General features: G+C 36.2%; 1 protein-coding gene across 29 annotated transcripts in view; it reads right to left on the reverse strand.

The window, feature by feature from the left end:
• The window catches only part of LOC149525765 (uncharacterized), a 121,122-nt gene that overhangs the window by 25,650 nt on the left and 74,977 nt on the right, over positions 1 to 20,495 (reverse strand). For 13 of the 29 annotated variants that reach the window (XR_016348486.1, XR_016348505.1, XR_016348492.1 and 10 more), the window contains 2 exons: positions 19,119 to 19,211; positions 3,993 to 15,874 (listed from right to left, as the gene is read on the reverse strand). Coding sequence is in view for 3 of the 29 variants with exons in the window: in XM_089775489.1 (XP_089631615.1) it covers positions 3,993 to 4,083 (91 nt within the window). In the remaining 26 variants the exon portion in view is untranslated. The remainder of the gene's footprint in view (positions 1 to 3,992; positions 15,875 to 19,118; positions 19,212 to 20,495) is intronic. The other 16 variants (XR_016348506.1, XR_016348504.1, XR_016348497.1 and 13 more) reach the window with 4 other exon arrangements.

Genomic DNA, 20,495 nt, shown 5'->3' on the forward strand with positions numbered 1-20,495 from the left:
TTAACTTTAACCTCACTCCTGTTTGTCTTCTCTTCTTTGTTGTCCATACCAATAAATTGTAGCTGGACTTAGTGGTTCTTAAGTCTACTTACATGTTGGTGGGTGGGTGGCAGGGAGAAGAGATTTAGTTATGGGCATATCTAGCCTATGTTCCAGTATTACACACTTCAACTTCAGCAGCAAATGAGCAAAAGCAATCAATTCTGGCATTTTCAAACTTTTCAGTGCTTTACTGAAACTTTAATAATGTTCTTTTCACACAGGAAATTATACATGGAATACTAGGTTTTTAACAAAACAGCATTTCCCTCAGGTGATATATGCAGGCCATCAGCAGAGTTGGAAACTTTAGCTTCACTGCACAGACCCTCTGCCACTCGAGCTAATGGAGTAACAGACAATAGTTTTTATTCTCCATGTTGACCTGCACAAGGAGTGGATGTGCTATTCTGCAAGTAGATTTTACAAATATTTGCTTACAGCAGACAAATTATAAGACTTAGTTCCATTCCAGGCTCTGGAGGAGAATATTTTCTAATAGGCACAGACTATTCTGCAATCTGCACCGCTCCCCACCTCCCCCACCCCAAGATGACATTATCCTGGATCTTCTCTTCCCTGGTGGCTGGGGCTAGCATGCTGTCCCAATTCCATAGGCTTATTTTTCCAGTTCTGATATCTTAACTCAGCAAATGCTAGTCTCCTTTTCAAAATCCCACCTCATGCCTATTTCTTACCCTCACTCCGGGGTTCCCAAATTATGGCTCAGGGGCCACAGCTGGCCCACAAACATTTTGACCAGCCCTTGGAATCTAGTGGCATTACAATATGTTCCGCTCAACAAGGTAATCTGCTGGGAGGCCACAAAGTTTGTTTATATTGAGTGTCCAAGTTCACCATTCCTGGCCAATGGAAGCTATGTGAAGTAGGGACATGAATGGGTAATAGGTTAACTGGTAAGCATCACGTGGGTTAACCATAACCCAGAAACAGCTCCAAAGGGCTGCCAGCTCCCAGCCCATGCAGGTTGGGAGTTGTTACTTCAGGGCCTGCATGGGCTGCCAGCTCCCAGCCCATGCAGGTTGGGAGTTGTTACTTCAGGGCCTGCATGAGGCTGTTAGTGGAGAGAGGCAGGGGTTTGGGTTGCAGATTGGGAGTCGGCAGCCCAGCATGGAGCTGGAAGCAGCCAGGCTGGAGCAGTTCCCCCCCCCCATCCCTGTTAATCAGTTAATCAATTAAATAGGATTTTACATCCCTGGCAGGAAGTACCACAGGCTGCAGGGTTGTGCTGCCACTGCTTCCCAGAGGTCCCATGGGCCAGGAATGGCAAAGCATAGCCAGCAGAGCTCTGGACAGTTGTGTCTGAGGATGCTCAACAATACAGTTTAGGTAAGTAAGGATGGTCTCAAGAGTTTTGGACTTGATGAGCTTCAGAAATGGGGCTTATGCAAACAGTTTGATTTTTAGATACAAGTTTAACAGAACTCCACATGGGCATATTTGGTACAATTTTTTAACCATTGGGCCATTTGCCTTTTAGGATATATTGCTCCTGGTGCAAACACTGTTTTCACTGTCCTGCAGAACTGCAGTGATAGAACATGAGGTTCCCACAAGGAATTTAATCAAAATAAATGTGTACACATGTCTACAGAAAAGTACACTTCAGGACTTGATGCAGCAAAGATAAAACTAAACCTGTAAAAGGGACTGTTCCATAGCCTCTCTCCTGGCCCCATGCTACTCCCCATATCATCTTTCCTTTTCATTGCTCTTTCCCCCTACTTTCCCAACACACCTTTTCCTCACCTACTGCTTTTTCCTTGAGCTATGTACTTACCTCACCATGCAATCCTAAAATAAAATGACTACCCACTCTTACCAACTTTCTCTTACCCTCTGCTGTCTCGTAAGCTCTCGAGGTAGGAATAGTCTTACATATTTTTAGAGTTTTGTACAAAATGTATGTATTTTCTATCACTGACCTTCGCCAGCCCACCATAAGAGCAAGACTGAGTGATGTAGTCCTGGCAGCTTAGACTGACCAGGCGTGGGGCAGCAGGTATCCCCAAAGTTTTGGCTGGTGAGTCTCAGTCCCTCCACTATTTCGCTTCCTTGTCCCAGTCTCTATGTCTCCTTCTACTCCCAATATAGGACTGACTCTTGTCCCCTCCGCATTTGAATGAGACAGCTTCTTTCTCCAATCTACCTCAGAATAGCAAGGTGACATCTTTGACTACACAGGAGTGACAGGCTCCCTACTCTTAGTTCAGCTGCCCCAAAGCTGAACTTTCAGGGAAAGCCCTGCTCAGCTGGAACATGCCCTGCTGAGACAAAATCTTTGGGGCAAGTTAGCTGCTAAAATCTAAGTTTACATGAGCATGTGCAAAGTACAATTTGGCTAGATGTGGGTGAATTTTTCCACAAAGAACACATCCCTGATGTAAAGACCCTCACATACCCAAATTTGAAGTCCTTATTCCAACGCACAAGATGCTAGATGTTTTTTTCAAGGAAAATATTGACAGCATTTTTTTAAACATACACCGAACAACGTATTTTTCCCTAGTATTCTCTTAAACAGCTGGTTGGGAAAAATAAAATCCACATGTAGCAGAGACCCCGAATGGAAAATTGCAACCCAAATGGTTAAAGGTTGGCAAAGTTATAAGCAACTGATTATAAAGGGGAGTGTCAGTGACATTTCTATTAGAGAGCCTGTGATTATGCAGAGGATAAGAACTAGTGTAAAAAACACAGAAAACTGACAGGAGTTTTTCATAGTTTCTTAGTTCAGCAGAAAGAGAATGATATGTGCACAATTTGTACAAGTGAGCTGAAGCAGGATGGCAATCCAGGGAGACCAATATCCAGTTGTAAGAAAAACCTCTAAATTCTCAAGTCTGGATGTCAAAGCCATGCAAATGCATGCAGAGAAGCTGCCATATGCAGTGCCTATGATGAGCTTTGTATGTTCACAAAAGCTCATAATGGTTCTACAGCAGAATCCAGAAATTAAGTCACTGGGCCTACAAGATAACCATCTTGACAATTCTATATATGCAGCATGGGCTGCAGTATATTAGCAACTTTTGCAGAGATGGGGGAGTTTCAAAAAGAGAAGTCTCCTGCTAGAGAGTGTGACCTTCTTAGGCAGGTAATCATATAAACATTGATTCTCTTACTGTTGGAATACATGTGTAAAGTCTCCTATAGTAAACGTCACAGCACACCACTGCTGGAAACCCCAATAGGAAGACTAATTCTAAATCGGGTACCTAATATATATCAGTGTGTTTCACTGATAAGAAAGGACACAATAGACACCTCAACACTCAAAGGCTTCGCTAGAGTAAATTTTTTTTTTTTTTTAAGCGGAGTTACTTTCAAATGGGGTTGATTAACTCAGGTGTCACACCAATTAGCTAACAATTTCTTTTATTTCTGTAAACTTGATATATTAACAGCTTATATTGAAGCATTTAATAGGCAACATATACTGAGCATTTCCTGATAGTGAAAAATAATTCCCTAACACTATCCGGTGTGACCTAAATTGAAGATTTCAGCGACCAGCCAGTTAGTAAGGTCCACTAGTGCAAGCCCACAGTACAGACAAGCAAAGTTGTGATTTGAAGCAGTACAGCTGACCCTATTTTGAAATTGTAGATGGTGAAAAAAAATGTATAGCTTAATACCTTTGCCTGTCTATACTAGAGGTTTGCAACTGTTCAGCCACACTGGTTGCTGGCCAGAGGTGTGAATCAGAGCAAATCTCCGGTGGACACAACTTAAAAGTAAGCCAGTACAGTTTGAGAACAAGTATGTTTATAATGGTAAAATCTACTAGGACTAATACAATCAGATCTAGCAAGTGATACTGAGTCATGGTAGTGAAGACAATATCATAAAGGAAACACTTTCTTTCAGATATTGACTGCATCTAAAATTAGTGACATTTACATAACCAATAAAGTCTACATTTGACTCACCGGCATTAAAAGCTGCATGTAAGCAAAGGAAAGAAACCCATGAAATTTCCATTCTTTGTGTGGCAGATTCAGTTCCCAATTCAATACTCCTCTAAAGAAGAAAGGTTTTAGTAGATGAGAACATTAATTATCTTGCAAACAACTGTACAGAATATACTCTTAAATTAAAATTTGTTTACATATTTATAGGTACTCTATAATGTGAGAAATAATTTTAGAATAATTAACTTTTCACTGCTACTTTTGTTCAAAAGAGCTTCTGAAGACTTTCTAACTGTGGCTGTGGAACTTACAGAATTGACAAAATATATTTTAAATGTGTATCAGTATAAAGTGCCATGAAAGTAAAACAAAACATTTTTAATCTTATTAACTTTATTAAAGTCAAGCAAAGATTTAAACCAGTTATACAATAATCACGTGAACAAAATGTTTATAAGTGTTTATGAATAAGGCTGACGTCAGACAGTTATCATAAATTCAGTGTTCAAAGACACTGGTGTATTCAGAAATGTTCTAGAATTACTGACAGATTCTATAAGGTTCTAAAAATCCATACTGAACTGATCAAAATTAACACATTCAGGAGATATGTTGATGTCATCCAACTTATTTCCTTAGGATCATTTGCAGAGAATGGCCAACTTTACTTCAGCAGCACAGTTAATACTGGAGATATTTATAGAGTCAACACCAATATTTACGTGCTGCTAATGTACTGTTGCCGTCAGGATCACACTAATTCATAAATAACATTTCTCTTCAGAAGGATGAAATCCTTGTATTTTTGAGGCAGCACAATATGGCCTGCACCTTTTCAAAACCCACAAACCATTATGTGCTGCTACGTTAGCCCAAGGTGTCTAGAAAACATCAAGGGAATGACACCATAAGCTGTAAGTCAAACTCCATATGTCTTGTTTAACATTAATTTTACAGTATTGATGTTAGCTATTGTAATGATTTACAAATTCTTCATTAACATCTACTAGTGGTAGTGAACCAATATTCCACTTACAATTAAAGTTAGCTATATACTTGTTCCTATCAAGATAGCACACAACAACTTTATGGTCCAAATTTCAGTTCCTTGTCAAATTGATTAAACGCTGTGAATAGTTCTTTGATTAAAAGTTAAGTCTGGGGTCTCAAGTGTGCAAACTTCAGTTCATAAGGACATTAAAATTAACTCTCCAGCCCCAAAACTTAGGTTTCTTCCATTCTGGCTTTCCCTTGAATGGAAAGCCTTTTGACATTGCTATAATTTCAGTGTCACCTTTAACAGAATACCAGAAGTCAAACTCTAGATTAAGTACAACTGTCAGTTTGATGACATGAGCAAGAAATTGGAGCTCATATCTCAAATTTACAAGAGATGTTCTTTGGTGGGGGGTACTTTAAGACCCTATTAAAAAAAGCCCACAAGATTAAATAAGAGCACTGGCTCTCATTCACTCTTAGTCTACAATAAAAAAAAAGAAACCTCTCTTACTTTAGAGTTTGTAGACATGGCTTATTACTATCAGAAGTGTTTCCACTGGTATATTAATACTGGTCCCCCAAATAAAATAAGCTATACTAGCAATAGCACTAGGGCTTTTGCTGATATAGAAATGTCAAATACCCCACACCTGTAATTGATGTTACTATACCAGAAAGAGTTTCTGATGTAGACCTGTCCTTCAGTTGTTTGAGTTGGAATGGTTCATGATTGCAAACTGAGAGCAGGGTGGGGAAAAAAACTCGATACCTCATTAAAAAAAAATGAATTACTGGCAAAGGAGACACAGAGTAGATAATTATTTTCTGTAAATAACATGGAATGATTATGTGCATATCGTTTTCCCTTACCCATTTGTATTCTAAGAGCATCAGGGCAGGTCTACAATAGAAATATTTATGGGCATCACTGTTATTAAGACTGGTTTTTTTTTTTTTGTCCAACACAGCCATATTTGTAAAAGCTCTACTATGGACACATCTAAATACAAGCGCTTATATTAATCAGGGAACTGGCATGAGTAAAAGGTATAACTGCATCTTTATTAGAAATATTTTGCCAGTTTATCTATACTGGTATAGTTATACCAGCAAAACCCTTCTAATGGAGGTCTAGTTTATACTGTTTCCATTATTTTCTGGTGTTTAAGAATGGTGTCCCAAGATTTATCACTCTGAGGAAGACCAATGGTACATTGTTTCAGTTATCCTGTTACAGTGACTAATGCTGGATTATACAGGAGGTCTCACTACACACCCTCTTTTTGAAAATAAAATCAAAATGCACCTACTTGCAATACTGTGCCACACAGTAAATGTCCATGAGTTGGGCTACTCATGAAGAAAGGGAAGTGGAAATAGAAAATCATCAATGGCTATTGGTCAGGATCAGTGTTCCTTTTAAGCTGCCCTGGCAGCTCAGCTTCACAGGTTATTAATCAGCCCTGCCCAGTCAGTTAGCTCAGTGCAGGGAGCCCTGAGCCTCTGACTGGGCAGGACTGATTAATCACCTTTGAAGCTGTACTGCCACATAACTTAGGGAACGCTGGTCAGGATGAGTAGGAATTTGTCCTTAGCCTCTTTGTCAGAAGCTGGGAATGGGCAACATGGGTAGGATCACTTGATTACCTATTCTGTTCATTCCCTCTGGGGGCACCTAGCATTGGCCACTGTTGGAAGACAGGATACTAGGCTATATGGACTTTTGATTTGATGCAGTATGGTTGTTCTTATGGTATGCCTTCACTCCCAGGAGTGAAGGTGTTGCTGATCTGGGAATGGACCACTTATAAAAATCAATTTACTGGCTAAAGGGGTTCTCTGCGAAACCAAATAAACTCATGCCCTTGGCTACCAATTTATTTAAAAAACAAACAAAAAAAGAAACATTTAATATAGTTAAATAATGCCAACATTTAGTTCCTTTAGAAACACATTTCCTATCAATGATTATGCACTGGCCAAACTCAATTAAATTACCTTATTCTTAGACTTATGAAGGTTTTTGCTATGTTAAGTGTTTACTCAACTCTAAAGTCACAAAGTCTCGACATAACATTTCTATACATTTTCTAAAAGCATTTTTTCGCCCAAGAATGGCAAGTTAAAAATCTTTCCAACACAGAACAACATTCTCAACTATGAATGGAAAGAGAGTTTACATTTTTTTTACTTATAATGTTTCCTTGGATTTTTTTTCATGGGTGGGAGATTTGAGATAGAAAAGTGCATTGCATCTTGCAAGAATCACCCAGAAGGATTAGCCCCAGAATCTTCAAGTCTGTGAGATATACTGGAAGTCAAAGGTGTCTACACTAAGGCCCTGTACATCTGCTGACCCCATCCTTGGGAACTATGATTAATTAAAATCACACTGCCAGAAACACCCTGAAGCCACTCATTTAAAGTAAGAGTAGTTAATTAGTCAACTACCTGATAAACTTAGGCTTATCAGGTAGTCAAGTTGACTATTCACATTCCCCATCCCCTGTCTATATCAGAGGCAGCAAGGGGGGAAAACCAGCTCAAAAGCTGGTTTCCCCCAGCACTCTGTCTCCCCCTCCCCGCCCAGAGGCAGCAGGGGGGCAGGCAGGGGAACCTGGTCTGGCTGCAGCCCTTGTTCACAGGGGTCTCAGTGGGGATTTGAGGCCCTCGAGGGGGGCTGCTGCCAACTGGGCAGGCAGCTTGGCTCAGTCCTGGCTCACACTGGGTCAGGGACCAAACCCCCTGTGGCTCTGCAATTTAAAACATAGTAGGAGCTTAGGTGGAGGGGAGGGCCTGCCCAGCTCTTACTGCCTTTTAATTGCAGAGCTGCAGTGAGGTTCACTGAGCCCGGCTGCCTTCCTCTATAATTGAGTAGTTGATAATAATTCTATCAACTACTCGATTATTAAAATAACCCAATTTTAACATCCTTAATTTAAAGAGGTGGCCTGTTTTCCAATTTAATGTGGAAAACAAATGGAAAGTAGTGTTGGGGTATGTCTACTCTAGAAATACTACAGCACTGCAGCTGTGACAATGTAAACACTTACTACAGTAATGGAAGGAGTTATTTCAGTACTGTAGTAATTCCTACTCCTGGAGTCAACAGAAAAACTCTTCTCTGTAAACTTGAAAGCTTGTCTCTCTCACCAACAGAAGTGGTCCAAAAATATTGCCTCATTCACCTTGTCAATTTAAAACTAGGCATATAAAGATTAAATACAGTAAATAATTATTTAACTTCCCTTCTGAATGTTTCTACAGTGTTCACATTGTGGCTTTTCTTAATACTGTCTATAAAAACAATTTTGGCCCCGCAAACTTGATTTCAAACTCTCTCTTTTGCATTTTACACAAAGGAATAGGAAGAATCTAAGCAGATATATTTAATTCTATATTACAGGGAAGAACTACAGTACTTTTAGATCCTTTTTTCCAGATTGATGAATCTGAAGGCTTTCCATCCATATTAATTGTAACACTGTAATGGCTATAATTTAAGTCTGGTATGAGATGCAAACAACATCCTGCCCTGGCTCAAATTCATTGTACAAAAATTCAAGAATGCATAATAGACGTGTTAGAAACTTTTACCTACTATAATTGATAAGCTCCAAATCCTGAATCTCGCTTTGGAAAACAGTAACATAGATAGTATTTTGTTGGACACCTGCAGGGCTTTTAGTATATTCTTATACACAAGCCGGATAGGATGTAGACCTCTACAACTGAAGACCATGGCTGCTTAAATCAACCTGCATATTCTAGAGTTTTGTTTGCCTCTCCCACATACTACTACATGGGTATGTCTACACAGCAAAGTTATTTCGAAATAACTTTACTAGCGTCTACACAGCCAAACCGCTATTTCGAAATAGCGGAGGGCTTATTTCAAATTTGGTAAGCCTCATGCCATGAGGGATAATGCCAAATTTGAAATAGCTATTTCGAAATAAGTGCTGTGTAGACACTTATTTTGAAATAGGGGGCCTCCAGCCTTCTCAGGGTGCCCTGGTGGCCACTCCAGCCTCAACCAAGAAGTCTTCTCCTCCCTGCCCCCGAGCCCTTAAAGGGGTTGACTCTGGTCACAGTGCCTCTGCCAGCTCCAAGCCTGCCAGCCCAGAGCCAGCAGTCAGTGCCCCGACCCAGTGGCCTCAACACATGAGCCAGCAAGCCACTGGCAGCCAGCCCCCCACTGCTCCCCAGGAGCAGTCTGCCAGCTCTCAGGAGCCTGCCAGGGCCTGGAGAAGGCGGGCGCCTTCCTGGTCCAGGGTGGAGATCATGGACCTTATTCAGTTTTGGGGGGGGGGGGGGGGGATGCCCCAACGTCCATGATCTCTGCACTAGATGGAGGAAAGCGGCCATCTATTGCAGGATAGCTGCCAGCCTGATCACCAAAGACCACATGCAAACCCAGGAGCAAGTTTGCATGAAAATCAAGTTGGTCTGGAAAGACCGCCACCCCTGAGCTTCCTGTCCCCCTTCTTCCCCTTGCTTCCTCCTTCCAGGTCCCTCCTCCCAGGTTTCCCCCATCTCACACAAAAAGCTATTTGAAATGCATTTTGTGTATAGACGCGTTATTTCAAAATAACTATTTTGAAATAAGATATTTAGAAATAACGCTGTAGTGTTGACATACCCATATGTCAGGTAACACATCAGATCAAATGACCATATCAAGAAAAACATCAAGAGTATTGGCTTTTTTTTTTGTCCAGAGACTGCAAACTTCGGCATGGAAATAATTTATTATTCAAAGTGTAATTTGCTGAGGTTCCTTCTACCCATGTGCAATGACTCTGTGTTCTGTCAATATGCCTCTGCACTCCTTACCCATGATATGCAAAAACCCGAGTGAAGGCTTTGTCCTAATGATAAACTCATTACTTGTGTGACATCTTGCTTTGTAGGTCTCTGGTACTAAATGCATACACCACGACAGCACTGCCTGGAAACTGGGAGGTAAGCCAACCAAAGTTAATCAGTCATATTTGTTTTTTTCTTGGCTATTTTCACTGATTTCCAAGCACTTCACCTAGTCAGACAGGTAGATTGTCTGAATCAAGTCAAAATCCTGCAGTAAGTAATCTTTCATGGTATGCTACTTTTTCAACCACTAGATTAGATACAGGCTTGTACTATATGGAAGCGTAAGTCTCTTCAAATAGTCATTTGTAGTCTACTGCTACATAGGTCTGACATGCATTTGGTGAAAAGCCACTAATTGGACCTTAGCACAGAACAATAAACCTCAAAAAACTTAATCTTCACAGCTGGGTGTGTCTTCCAATGATTCTAGAATCAGAGAAAATTCTATGAAGCAGGAGCTAGAAAGCACAAAGGACTGGTTGGTCTTAAGTTAACTATAGCCCCTGAAATAATGCTTTTAACCTACATATTTTTCTTTGTGTATCTTGAAAGATTTTTTTTTATTATCTGATCATCCCAAGCAGAAAAAATATGCCATCTTTTTTTCTATTACCTGATGTCATTACTGTCACAATTTTCATAAGCATTCAGAGACGAAAAAAGCATGAAGGGAAAGATCATCCATTATTTCTATCTAAAGGATCACATTCACTGCACGGACAAGGAAACTCCCTAGTCAAGAGTAGAGGCACCCCTAGTATGTGCTGTCACTGACATATTATTGCATTATTACAGTACCCCTATTTGGCATGAACAGAAGTTTCAGATGTTCCATAGAAGGCAGACTCTTAATCCATTCTGAATTTCTGTAATCCATTCCATGCTGGCTGTACAGATATAGAAATAACCTTAGCTGAAATACATCCCATTACAAGCTCTTATTTTGTAGTTGAACATATATGATAAATTTTTAAAAAAATGTACGTAATAAGAAAATGTTTGTAACGAAACAGATATTGTTTTACTTGACTAGAAGCAGTTACCCACTACTCCTATGTATTCTGAGGCAGACATTATTGATTGCTATTATAATTAGCAAAGGTCACCTTTGAAGTTAGAGTCATCCAGGCAAAGTCCACAATTTTCTTAGTCAATTTTTCAAATGAAAGGAACTTCATCACATCCTCTATACTGCAAAGAGCACCAGAATGCTAAGTACCTCCTGCTAATCTGCATTAGGCTCAATATTCAGTCTTATAAATAAAATTTCCAACAATTAATCTGACTACCAGAAAAATTAAGTATAGCTAAATCACAGGACTAGAAGTCAGGAGGACCCAGATTCTACTCCTAGCTCTGCCAAACACTATCTAGTAAAATATCCACAATCCTGAACATTAGAATTGTTATGAATCTTTCTCTTGATAATTAACAGCTGATTAAAAAAACATTTAACAGTACATGAGATTCATTCATTCATTTACTCACTCACATGTAAATGGCAGTCTTTTCCTTTGGAGGCATTTTCCCTTGAGGATATGGAATCGTTTTTGGAGTCACCATTGAATTCTGAATTACCTTTCTTAATCCAGTAGGGGGAGAGGAGAGGGATCATTTTTTCCACATATGAAAGATGAGGCTAGCATTTATCTATCTCAAGGGAATTGCAGCTCTAAACCAAATATTTTCAATTTACTTTAACAGTTCAAAAAGTCATTATTTAGTAAACAATTTCCAAAAATAAACATTTTCTGCCTTTTTAAAATTACCTCACAGGAAATCCACTTTCAGTCAGCGTAGGACTAAAATGATGAACTCAATTTGAAGGCCCCATAACTCAGATTCAGATGTTAGATAAAATTAAAGAACTTCTCACAATAGTGTAACCCTTAAAAGCACTGTACATCTCCAAAGCCTTCAAAACAGATTTCTAGTGCTTTAAAATGAAGAAAAAAAAAAATCATTGAGCCTATTCTGCATCCAACTATTAAGAAATCTGTTTCCTGATTTAAAGTTTAGATGCAGTATTTAAGACAATTTAAGTTATCCTTTCTTCCTAGATTTAGAAGTGGTTAAAAATTTTACATACAGGTTTTTCTTCTAATATGAAAGGTCCAGTACTAAATTGTAAGACACCCCAAATTCCTTCAGAAGGAGATGACTGTTCTTCACCATCTTCCATGAATTACTGGCATGGATATACCAGATTCTTTGTGGTGAAGAGCAACCCACACACTAAGGAACATCCATAAATTAAGGAGCGTATGCTAACTGGCAGATTTCCCCTTCTAATTCTGAGTCAGAGGTGTCATGTTTTTTGTCAGAGGCTGGAAAGACACTGCCAAGAGAATCTCTCCTCCTGAGTGCCACATGGAGCCACCTGTTCAGACAGAACAATCCCCATAACCTATCTCTGTAGAGTACTACTGCACACTTGCGTCCATCATCTTGTTCTGTGTTCTTAGATCTTAAATATTTCCTAAGAAAATATAGAACCAACCCCCTAAATTAAGTGAAAGGACTTTTGATCAAGCTTTCTACATGGTTTATTTAGAGGTAGGAATCAAATAGGTAGCAAAAGGAAGAGGAGGAGTTATTCTGAATCAGGTACAATGAAAAATACTTGTTCTTTCCATTCTTGGCTTACCAGCCTAGCTATAAAAAAAAAATAAATAAATAAAAAAAAAAAAAAATCTGATGCTGCAAACACTTATTCACATGCTTAATTTTAAGCACATGAATAGCCCAACTAGCTTTAGTGGGTACACTCACACACTTAAAGTCAAGCTTGCATGTGCTTGCGAGACTGGGGCCTAACCTATCAGTCGATGCCAATGAAAAAATAAATCAGACCAGTATAGGCATTATATGGTATGAGAGATGACACCTGGAAGTAGAAAACTTAACCACCTAGATGCCAAACACACAAGAAAAACACAAACAAACAAACAAAAAAAACCCCAAACATGTAACTGGAACAGTCGGCACATTAACAAGTCAAAAATTTTGTTTTCTTCTTTTGTGGTTTTATGAAGGTTAGTTATTGAATTTTATTCTAAGTGACAATCCAACCTCTATTCTGAAGGTTCCTGCACTGTTGTAGAAGACAGACTTAAGTTTTACCATAATAACGTATCAAACATATTTCACTATTTGGGTCCTTGATTTAATTTTTAGAATAATTACTACATTTGCAGGTGACATTTAAAATGGCAATTAAAAAGGAACATTTTAAATATATTAAGTTACATACAGAATGCATAAACGAAAGTATTTAAAAGAATTTTAAAGCATGTAGGATATACTAGAGTGAACATTATAACGACAACAGAAACTATACCATAGATACAAAAAATAAACTAGCGGTCTTTCCCCACTTCTCAGAGATTTAATATCAAACTATAGTAGTGAAGGCTTATGTTACTATGACTGCATGTTTACATAACTAATGTACACCTACATTTTCAAGTACATTAGTTCTACCTTATTTATGTGATCAGTTATAATGAATATTTAAAAATACATCTTAAACTATAAAAATCAAAGATAATGCAGCATTTTGACTGCACCTGATATAATTAGTAGTAGACACCTTGCAAAATATCAAAGTATAACTACTTGAAATGAGTTAGAATTGGGCAAGCAATTGATCCTATGCTACCGATTGATTTCTGCTGATTCAAAATATGCTTACTCTTCTCATGCTCTGTTTTCCTCAAAAAAATAAGGGGAAAAAAAGGGGGGGGGTGTATTAAATTTAAGTCTCTCTGTGTTGGCACCCTGCCATCTCAAAAACTGAAGTTATTTGAAGGATATTATGCAGAGTGCAGGAACAACAAAAAAACAAAAAAAAGCACACTAAGAACACATTATGTTTATTATAATGGTGAAGAAGTGAGGGAGCAGCACTGTGGAAGATATGCTTTGTTAAATTGGAGTCTAAGAAATCCTAAGAACTTACTTAACTTTATCTCTATTCAGCAAAGCACTCAAACATGTGCTGAAGTGTTTTGTTAAATAACGAGGGTTTGCTGAATTCAAGGCCTTAGTGGTAGTTTCCTACAGAACAGAAAATGGGTCACCCACATAGGTTAAGCAAAGTTATTTTGCAGTCTGAAAAATATTCATAATGTTGTGCTGTCACATTTTCATCACAAATACTTCAGTGGGATCAACAAACTGAATGCTACACATGAAAAATACAAAGGATTATGCCATTTTCTAAATTGGAATTTTTAGGGAAAATATTTTTGTGAAGGTTCTTTTACTTGTGAAATCAAGTATTTAATATTGGTATACATTTCATATGGCAAGTTAGCATCAATTTTAAAAACAGATATAGGTATAAAGCACCGATAACTAAGCCATTATGACTGCAAGAAATAGTTGACATCAATACCTTAATTACTGCTACTGCTTTAAAGGCATACAGAACTATTTCCCACAACCTAATGCTTTAGGAAAAATTATTCTCTGCTAGCTCAAAAGTCTCCAAGTCAACCTTATAAACCGGATGCAAAACATGAATACTTGCAAACTAAAACCCAGATTTTAAGCCTTACTGTGACACTGAAAAAGAAGAGTCATTTCAAATTATATTTGTATCCACTGCTGAAGTGAGCAAAGATTTAAATTCCGTTTTGGAACCAAGTCTGCAGTTTTACTAATTAGAGTAGAGAGAACATATATTTAATAATCCTTGTACACTATACACATTAAATGGAGATATATGCATGAAATAAAGAAGATTAGAAAGTGGCCCTTTTTAAACAAAGCAGCTGAGTGACCCAAGAGGATGTCTCCTAATAAATATTCTTCCCATCTTTGGGCCAAAACATCATGTTAGGATGGGCCTATTGAGAGGATCCACACAGAAAGCAAGAGATGGTGGAGAAGCATCATTCTCCCTTCTTCTGAAGACAGCAGAAAACCCTCTGCATGTTTAGGGGTATATAAAGGAGAAGCTTTCTGTTCATCAAGGATTCACCTGTATAAGATAATACTGACAGGGTAAACATGTTGCAAAACCCCCTCTATTACACAAATTCCCTACGTGTTTGTTTTGAGACAGTTACAGGCAAGGATTTTTAATCATGAAGAAATGATGCCATGAGGGACAGTAGACCGCCTTCTAATCCTGCACTCCTGGCAGATGTTTGGGGTAGCTTTTTTTTAATGGGTGTTTGGGAGTGCTGTGCTAAAAGCCTGGAGATCACATCCCAAAACCAATCTATCAAGGGCCAACTTTGCCCCAGGAGGTGATAAGCACAGGGTCCAAGTAATAACCTGTGATTTCCCAGTCCTACTGATACTATCCCCCCCCCCCCGCCATAGGGGATAATTTAACCATTTTATACATTAAATACAAGCTCTATGGATTTTTAAAAATAAAATCAAAGTTGTAAAGAACATAAAATGCTGAATATAACAGTATTTTCATAGAAAATCTCTTTAAATTCATGTTCCTTATCAATATTTAGACCCTTTCATTTGCCCCCTAAGCAAAACCATCTTTAATACAAAAGGGTGTGAATGGCAGGGTGAAGCAATAAAACTTTGCTTTGAATATTTTAAAACAACCATTTTTTGTTTAATAAAAGCAAATTCAAAGATTACGGTATAAATGAAGTGGTGGATATATTTTACATATTACTAAATGGTAAAATATTAACTTTTCTGTGAAATGCAATTTAAAAATAGTGTACCTGACAGAAGACATTCTCCTGTTCAATATTTTAGCTGTGAAATCATTCTAATAAAATATAGCCATGAAAACATTAGAGAAATACACCAGATTGAGGTTCCCCTAAGAATATGCAAGTTAGTTAGGAGTGAATACCTAAATATTATTTCAAATAAACTCTAAAGTTAAAATATTCGGTAATAGTGGATTACTCAGACATTAAATATAGCAACCATACCTTCAAACATATTGCTTCCTCTCCAAATTACTGTATGAACACTTGAAAAGAGAGCCAACTCAAAACGAAGTATCAGCGTAGTAGGTTGAACAGTTGAATTCATGAACTCTGAGTACAGAAAGTCTCAAATGCAGTTTTAATGTATTAATTCAGAGGCAATTCTATTTAGTTTTTTGTTTCAAACGGTTAAAAAAAATCAAAAGGAGGCAACACTTCCTTCCACATCTAGATGTATTTTTTTGAGTAAAAGAACATTTAAATATCATTTAGTTTTAATCATTATTGCTAAAGATTATTTACATGTAGTTTGTTCTTAAAAATTCTCTATCATGTGAAAACAATGTTTTATGGATAGGCAAGTAAAAATTAAGTGGGCCAGTCTAAAATCCTTGTTACACAACCAACGTATTAAATGACTGGCAGAATAAAAATGAAATGCTTATTAAAATCTGATAACAGTTTAATGCAGGCTTTTTATGTTAAGGCTGCATCTAGTTTAAAAATCAACAAAAGCCAGAAAATGCAGTTATGGAGGATTCCAAATTTTAAACTGACTTGTCTAAGATTTCAGTTTTCAAAACAATAGGTGATTTTACATTTGTTGTAATAACTAGGCACAAGTTAAATAATGTTCATGAATTAGATATGCAGCTATCCATTTCAATTGACTTAGAAAACAAAAGAAGACTTTAAAGAAAGCATAGGAGAATTGACACCATAATTTGTAACACCTCTTTTAGAGAGTTATGATTTATTAAATAAGTATGTGTTGTCAGCTCTATTATTATTTAGCCAACAAGTCTATAGTTGTGTACACATCTAGAGTAGAAATAATAAAAATGTTCACAAAATGTTACACATTTAGCTTTGTAAAAAAGTAAATCATGTGTATTTCTATTCCATTCACCATCTATTATTATTAAATAACAAAGACTAATTTAAAAGTTAAGTATAAATTGTCATGTTTAAATACTCACACCAATTCTTTTAAAGGCCCACACTGCAGTTCTAATTCAGTAAAACTGACAATGCAGTCATCACTTATACTTAAGTAAGGACTGCAGTAGTCCAATTTAAGCATGAGGGGGGAAAAATCCACACACACACACTGTATATCCCTCTAGAAAGTCACTGTACTCTCTTTTGGGCTATGAATTATATAGAATAAGTTTTCACTGTAAAATTTCTAGAACAAAATGAGCAGATGAAAAGCGCATTTTACAGTAAACATTGGCAACTTTATTTACAGTAGCACTTCTGTATGATATTTGAGCTTGTCAGTTAATATGCCTTATAAGTGTGTTGGTACACATTTTAAGTCCTCATTTTTAAACAACTCCCCAAAAATATCACTATATTCCAAAACTATCCATTTAATGCAATGAAGTATTTTGAACAAATCTTAAAAACCAAAGAATTACAACTACTAAGACTATGATCTTGCAAATTCTGACTCCTAGCAGTCTATAGCACTATATGTGTGTCTAGAAGTTTATAGCATTAGGGCCCAAATTTACAATAATGTTTTGGATTTACAGTTAAAATCTAGACAGTATATTTTCCTTCAACATATTACATTGGACAGATCTTCAACTTTAGTCAGATTGAGGAATACCTCATAAAATGTTCACTTTTTAAATTTGTAACAATGAGATTTTAGATACATTTGCCTACCAATATGATTCTGATTTTCATTAAAAAGATTTTAATTGTTTTGCACAGAAAAAGAAAAAGCATAAACAAAATTATTAAAAGGAATACAAAATCTTTATATTCTTACACATCTGAATAGTACCCATAGACTCAAAAGCAAAGTTCTTGAACAGCTTCTAAAGTGTAAAAACTTTGCATGTTATGCAAATTACCCAAACAAAAAAATTAATAACAAATCCCAATACAATAGTAATTTTTTGGTTAGTTTTATTCTAATAAAGACTAATTTTTTATACTACCTATTACTATAAAACAAAGGCAAAGTGTAAGTTTTATCAAAATATAAAAGTTATGTTCTAGTCCAAATTTACTTATATTTTATATTTTGTGTGTACTCAAAGTTTTGGCTTTCAGGTGTACATTTTATGTAGAAGGATTTCAATAACTTCAAAATTGTCATATCATATAGATTATTTCCCATACATTCTTTAAGAAAAAAATATTTCTTAAAATACTATTACACTATAATGTGTATCATTGCTGACCACTTGTAATCCTTCAATCAGATTTGAAGTTAGCTTCTCAAGTAAGGATAGTTACATTTTTACACATCAGTGGATTTGCTGGGAGTTTTTTTTTTTTTTTTTTTTTTTTTTTAAGATATATTCATCTTATTGCAGATTTTAGGAGCAAAGTTTATCTTTTACATTTTGATACAATTATTTTCTGCAAATATATGTACATTTAAAAAAAGCAGTAATATTTGAATAAGGATAAAAGCTCTGTACAAGCTGAATACTCAAATTGCTAATGTCACACTATGTTGATAAAATTAGTTGTTGCCACAATGCATTTTATCACAGAGATAAAGTCTTAAAATTTCTAGAGCTCTGCTTAGGATTTAAACATATATTTGTTTGATCTTAGTGCAATTTATTTTAAAATTTCAATTGTTTATTTTAACGGTTAGTTGAGATTATTCATATACCAGTAGAGAGGTCTTGATTACTTTTAATGGTTTTCTCAGTTTCAACCAAATTACCACTTAGTTCAAAGCAGGACTTGCAAGATGAGTATTTGTATATTTCATGTTTATTATTCTTAAATTATGCATTGTTTTAACACGAAAGACTTAAATATTTATTGATAGGTACCAAGAGAAAGTTAATTTCTAAAAACTCATACAGGTGGGGTTTGAAAACCAATTTTGCAAATTCTATACTGCTTTAATTGTGAAACTTGCTAGTTATTAATAATTTTTAAATTAATTTTGCATAGTACATTGACATGCACTCAGCTATTTCTCCATTAATTTCTTTCACACACTACTGACAATGGAATAAAATTACTTAAAAATAACTATTGTATCATCCATTATTATTATTTTGCTTTAGCAGTAGTAATTCTCAATATATGAATATGATAACACAAATATGGAGAATTTATGTAACTCTGATGAGCAAGGCGTTTGAAAGCTCAGCCTTTTGTACATATTTTGGCCACTTAAGACAGCCTGTCTTTAGAGGGAAATGGAGACTGTTTTTTTATTTAGCCTTAAAATTTTAGAGTGAATGTGAAGAATAATAGCTTCAACAAGCAGAAAATCTCTAACTCAGTGTTACAGTTTCATTCTGTATACTATGTGCATTTTTAAAAATAAAGAGCATATGAACTACGTGAAATGTTAATAGATATATACCATTTTCATGTTTCATCAGCCTTCTAGATTGAAAAATTCTATCACAGAAGTAAGTTGTTCTCCAGAATCAGCTCTCTATTGAAAGGTCAAAACCTGCAATAAAAATGTCATGTACTATAACATATTTCCGACACCCACAGTTTCATGGTTGATCCCCAAACATAGATGTAGGTCATCAAGTTGACCCTCACTTTGTCTATGTGAAGGAAAACTCTAATTTTAAAAACACCTTTTTCAAAAAAACCAAACTGGTTTGATTAGGAACACCTGTGATATGCTTCTGTATTATCAGTAGCCCCCTGAAACAAATCAGATTAGCATGTTTCTGCTTTCATTCTCCCTATAATATATTCTTGTTGGAAGTAAGGGGGAGAAAGAGTGGGAGGAGAGAAAAAAAATTAACAGTTAACTATAAACATTTAACAATTAATATATGCGCTATGATACTTCCTAAAATCTGCTACTTTTATTAAGAAGTGTTTAGCATGTAGTGCTTTCCTTTTTCTCAACACACCACAGCAGTACAATCAATATTTTTAACAAGGAGGAATTGTATAAACGTACTAAGTTACTCCAAAACATCTAATGGAATTGGTCAAATTGTACTGCAAAACTGCACATAGAATGTATTAGATTAAAAACAAGGCAAAAAAACCTTAATAAAGAAATGCACTTTATATATTTACAGGAAAAAACCATGAATTAATATAGGCAAATGCTCAGATTTATTTAGCTTTTGTACTATAGGTGCTATGACAAGATACATCCCAACTATATATAATAAACAAGCAGAAGATGACTAGATCAGGTCACCTGTTTATAAATATTTTCAATATATTTTATCTTTTCCTCCTTAACCACATTTTCATGTTTTATTAAAAACAACAATAGTATCCTGCATAAGGTTAACTTACTTTTATTGTAAAAGTGTATTTTTCCTTTACCTTTATTCCTCTTCCCCAATACATCTTCTCTACTCCCACCCTTTTAAGAACAAATAATGTGGAAAAATATCTAGCCAATAAAATTTCTTTTGTTGACTATTTTTATAAAAATATTATAGCAATATAATATTCTATTATGTTAAATGTTAAGTTTGAACATAAACAAAATCATATGATAAAATAATTAAAGATGTTTTTGTAAGTCCAAATCTTAACCCAATTGGACATCTGTCTAGATAAACAAATTAGTGGATTTTTGACTCATTTCTCAAAATGTATTAATAATCTATATTTACGGGAGGTACACTCACCAGCCTCTAGAAGCTAAGTAGCTGAAGTATATATTCGCCCCCCTCCACTTTCAGAAATGGTTACCTTTAGACATTAATAAAGATGACAGAGTCATTACTCCCTCCCCCCCCCACACACACTT

This window comes from Pelodiscus sinensis, chromosome 1, assembly GCF_052426305.1.
Source record: "Pelodiscus sinensis isolate ZL-2025 chromosome 1, ASM5242630v1, whole genome shotgun sequence".
NCBI classification, from domain to species: domain Eukaryota; kingdom Metazoa; phylum Chordata; order Testudines; family Trionychidae; genus Pelodiscus; species Pelodiscus sinensis.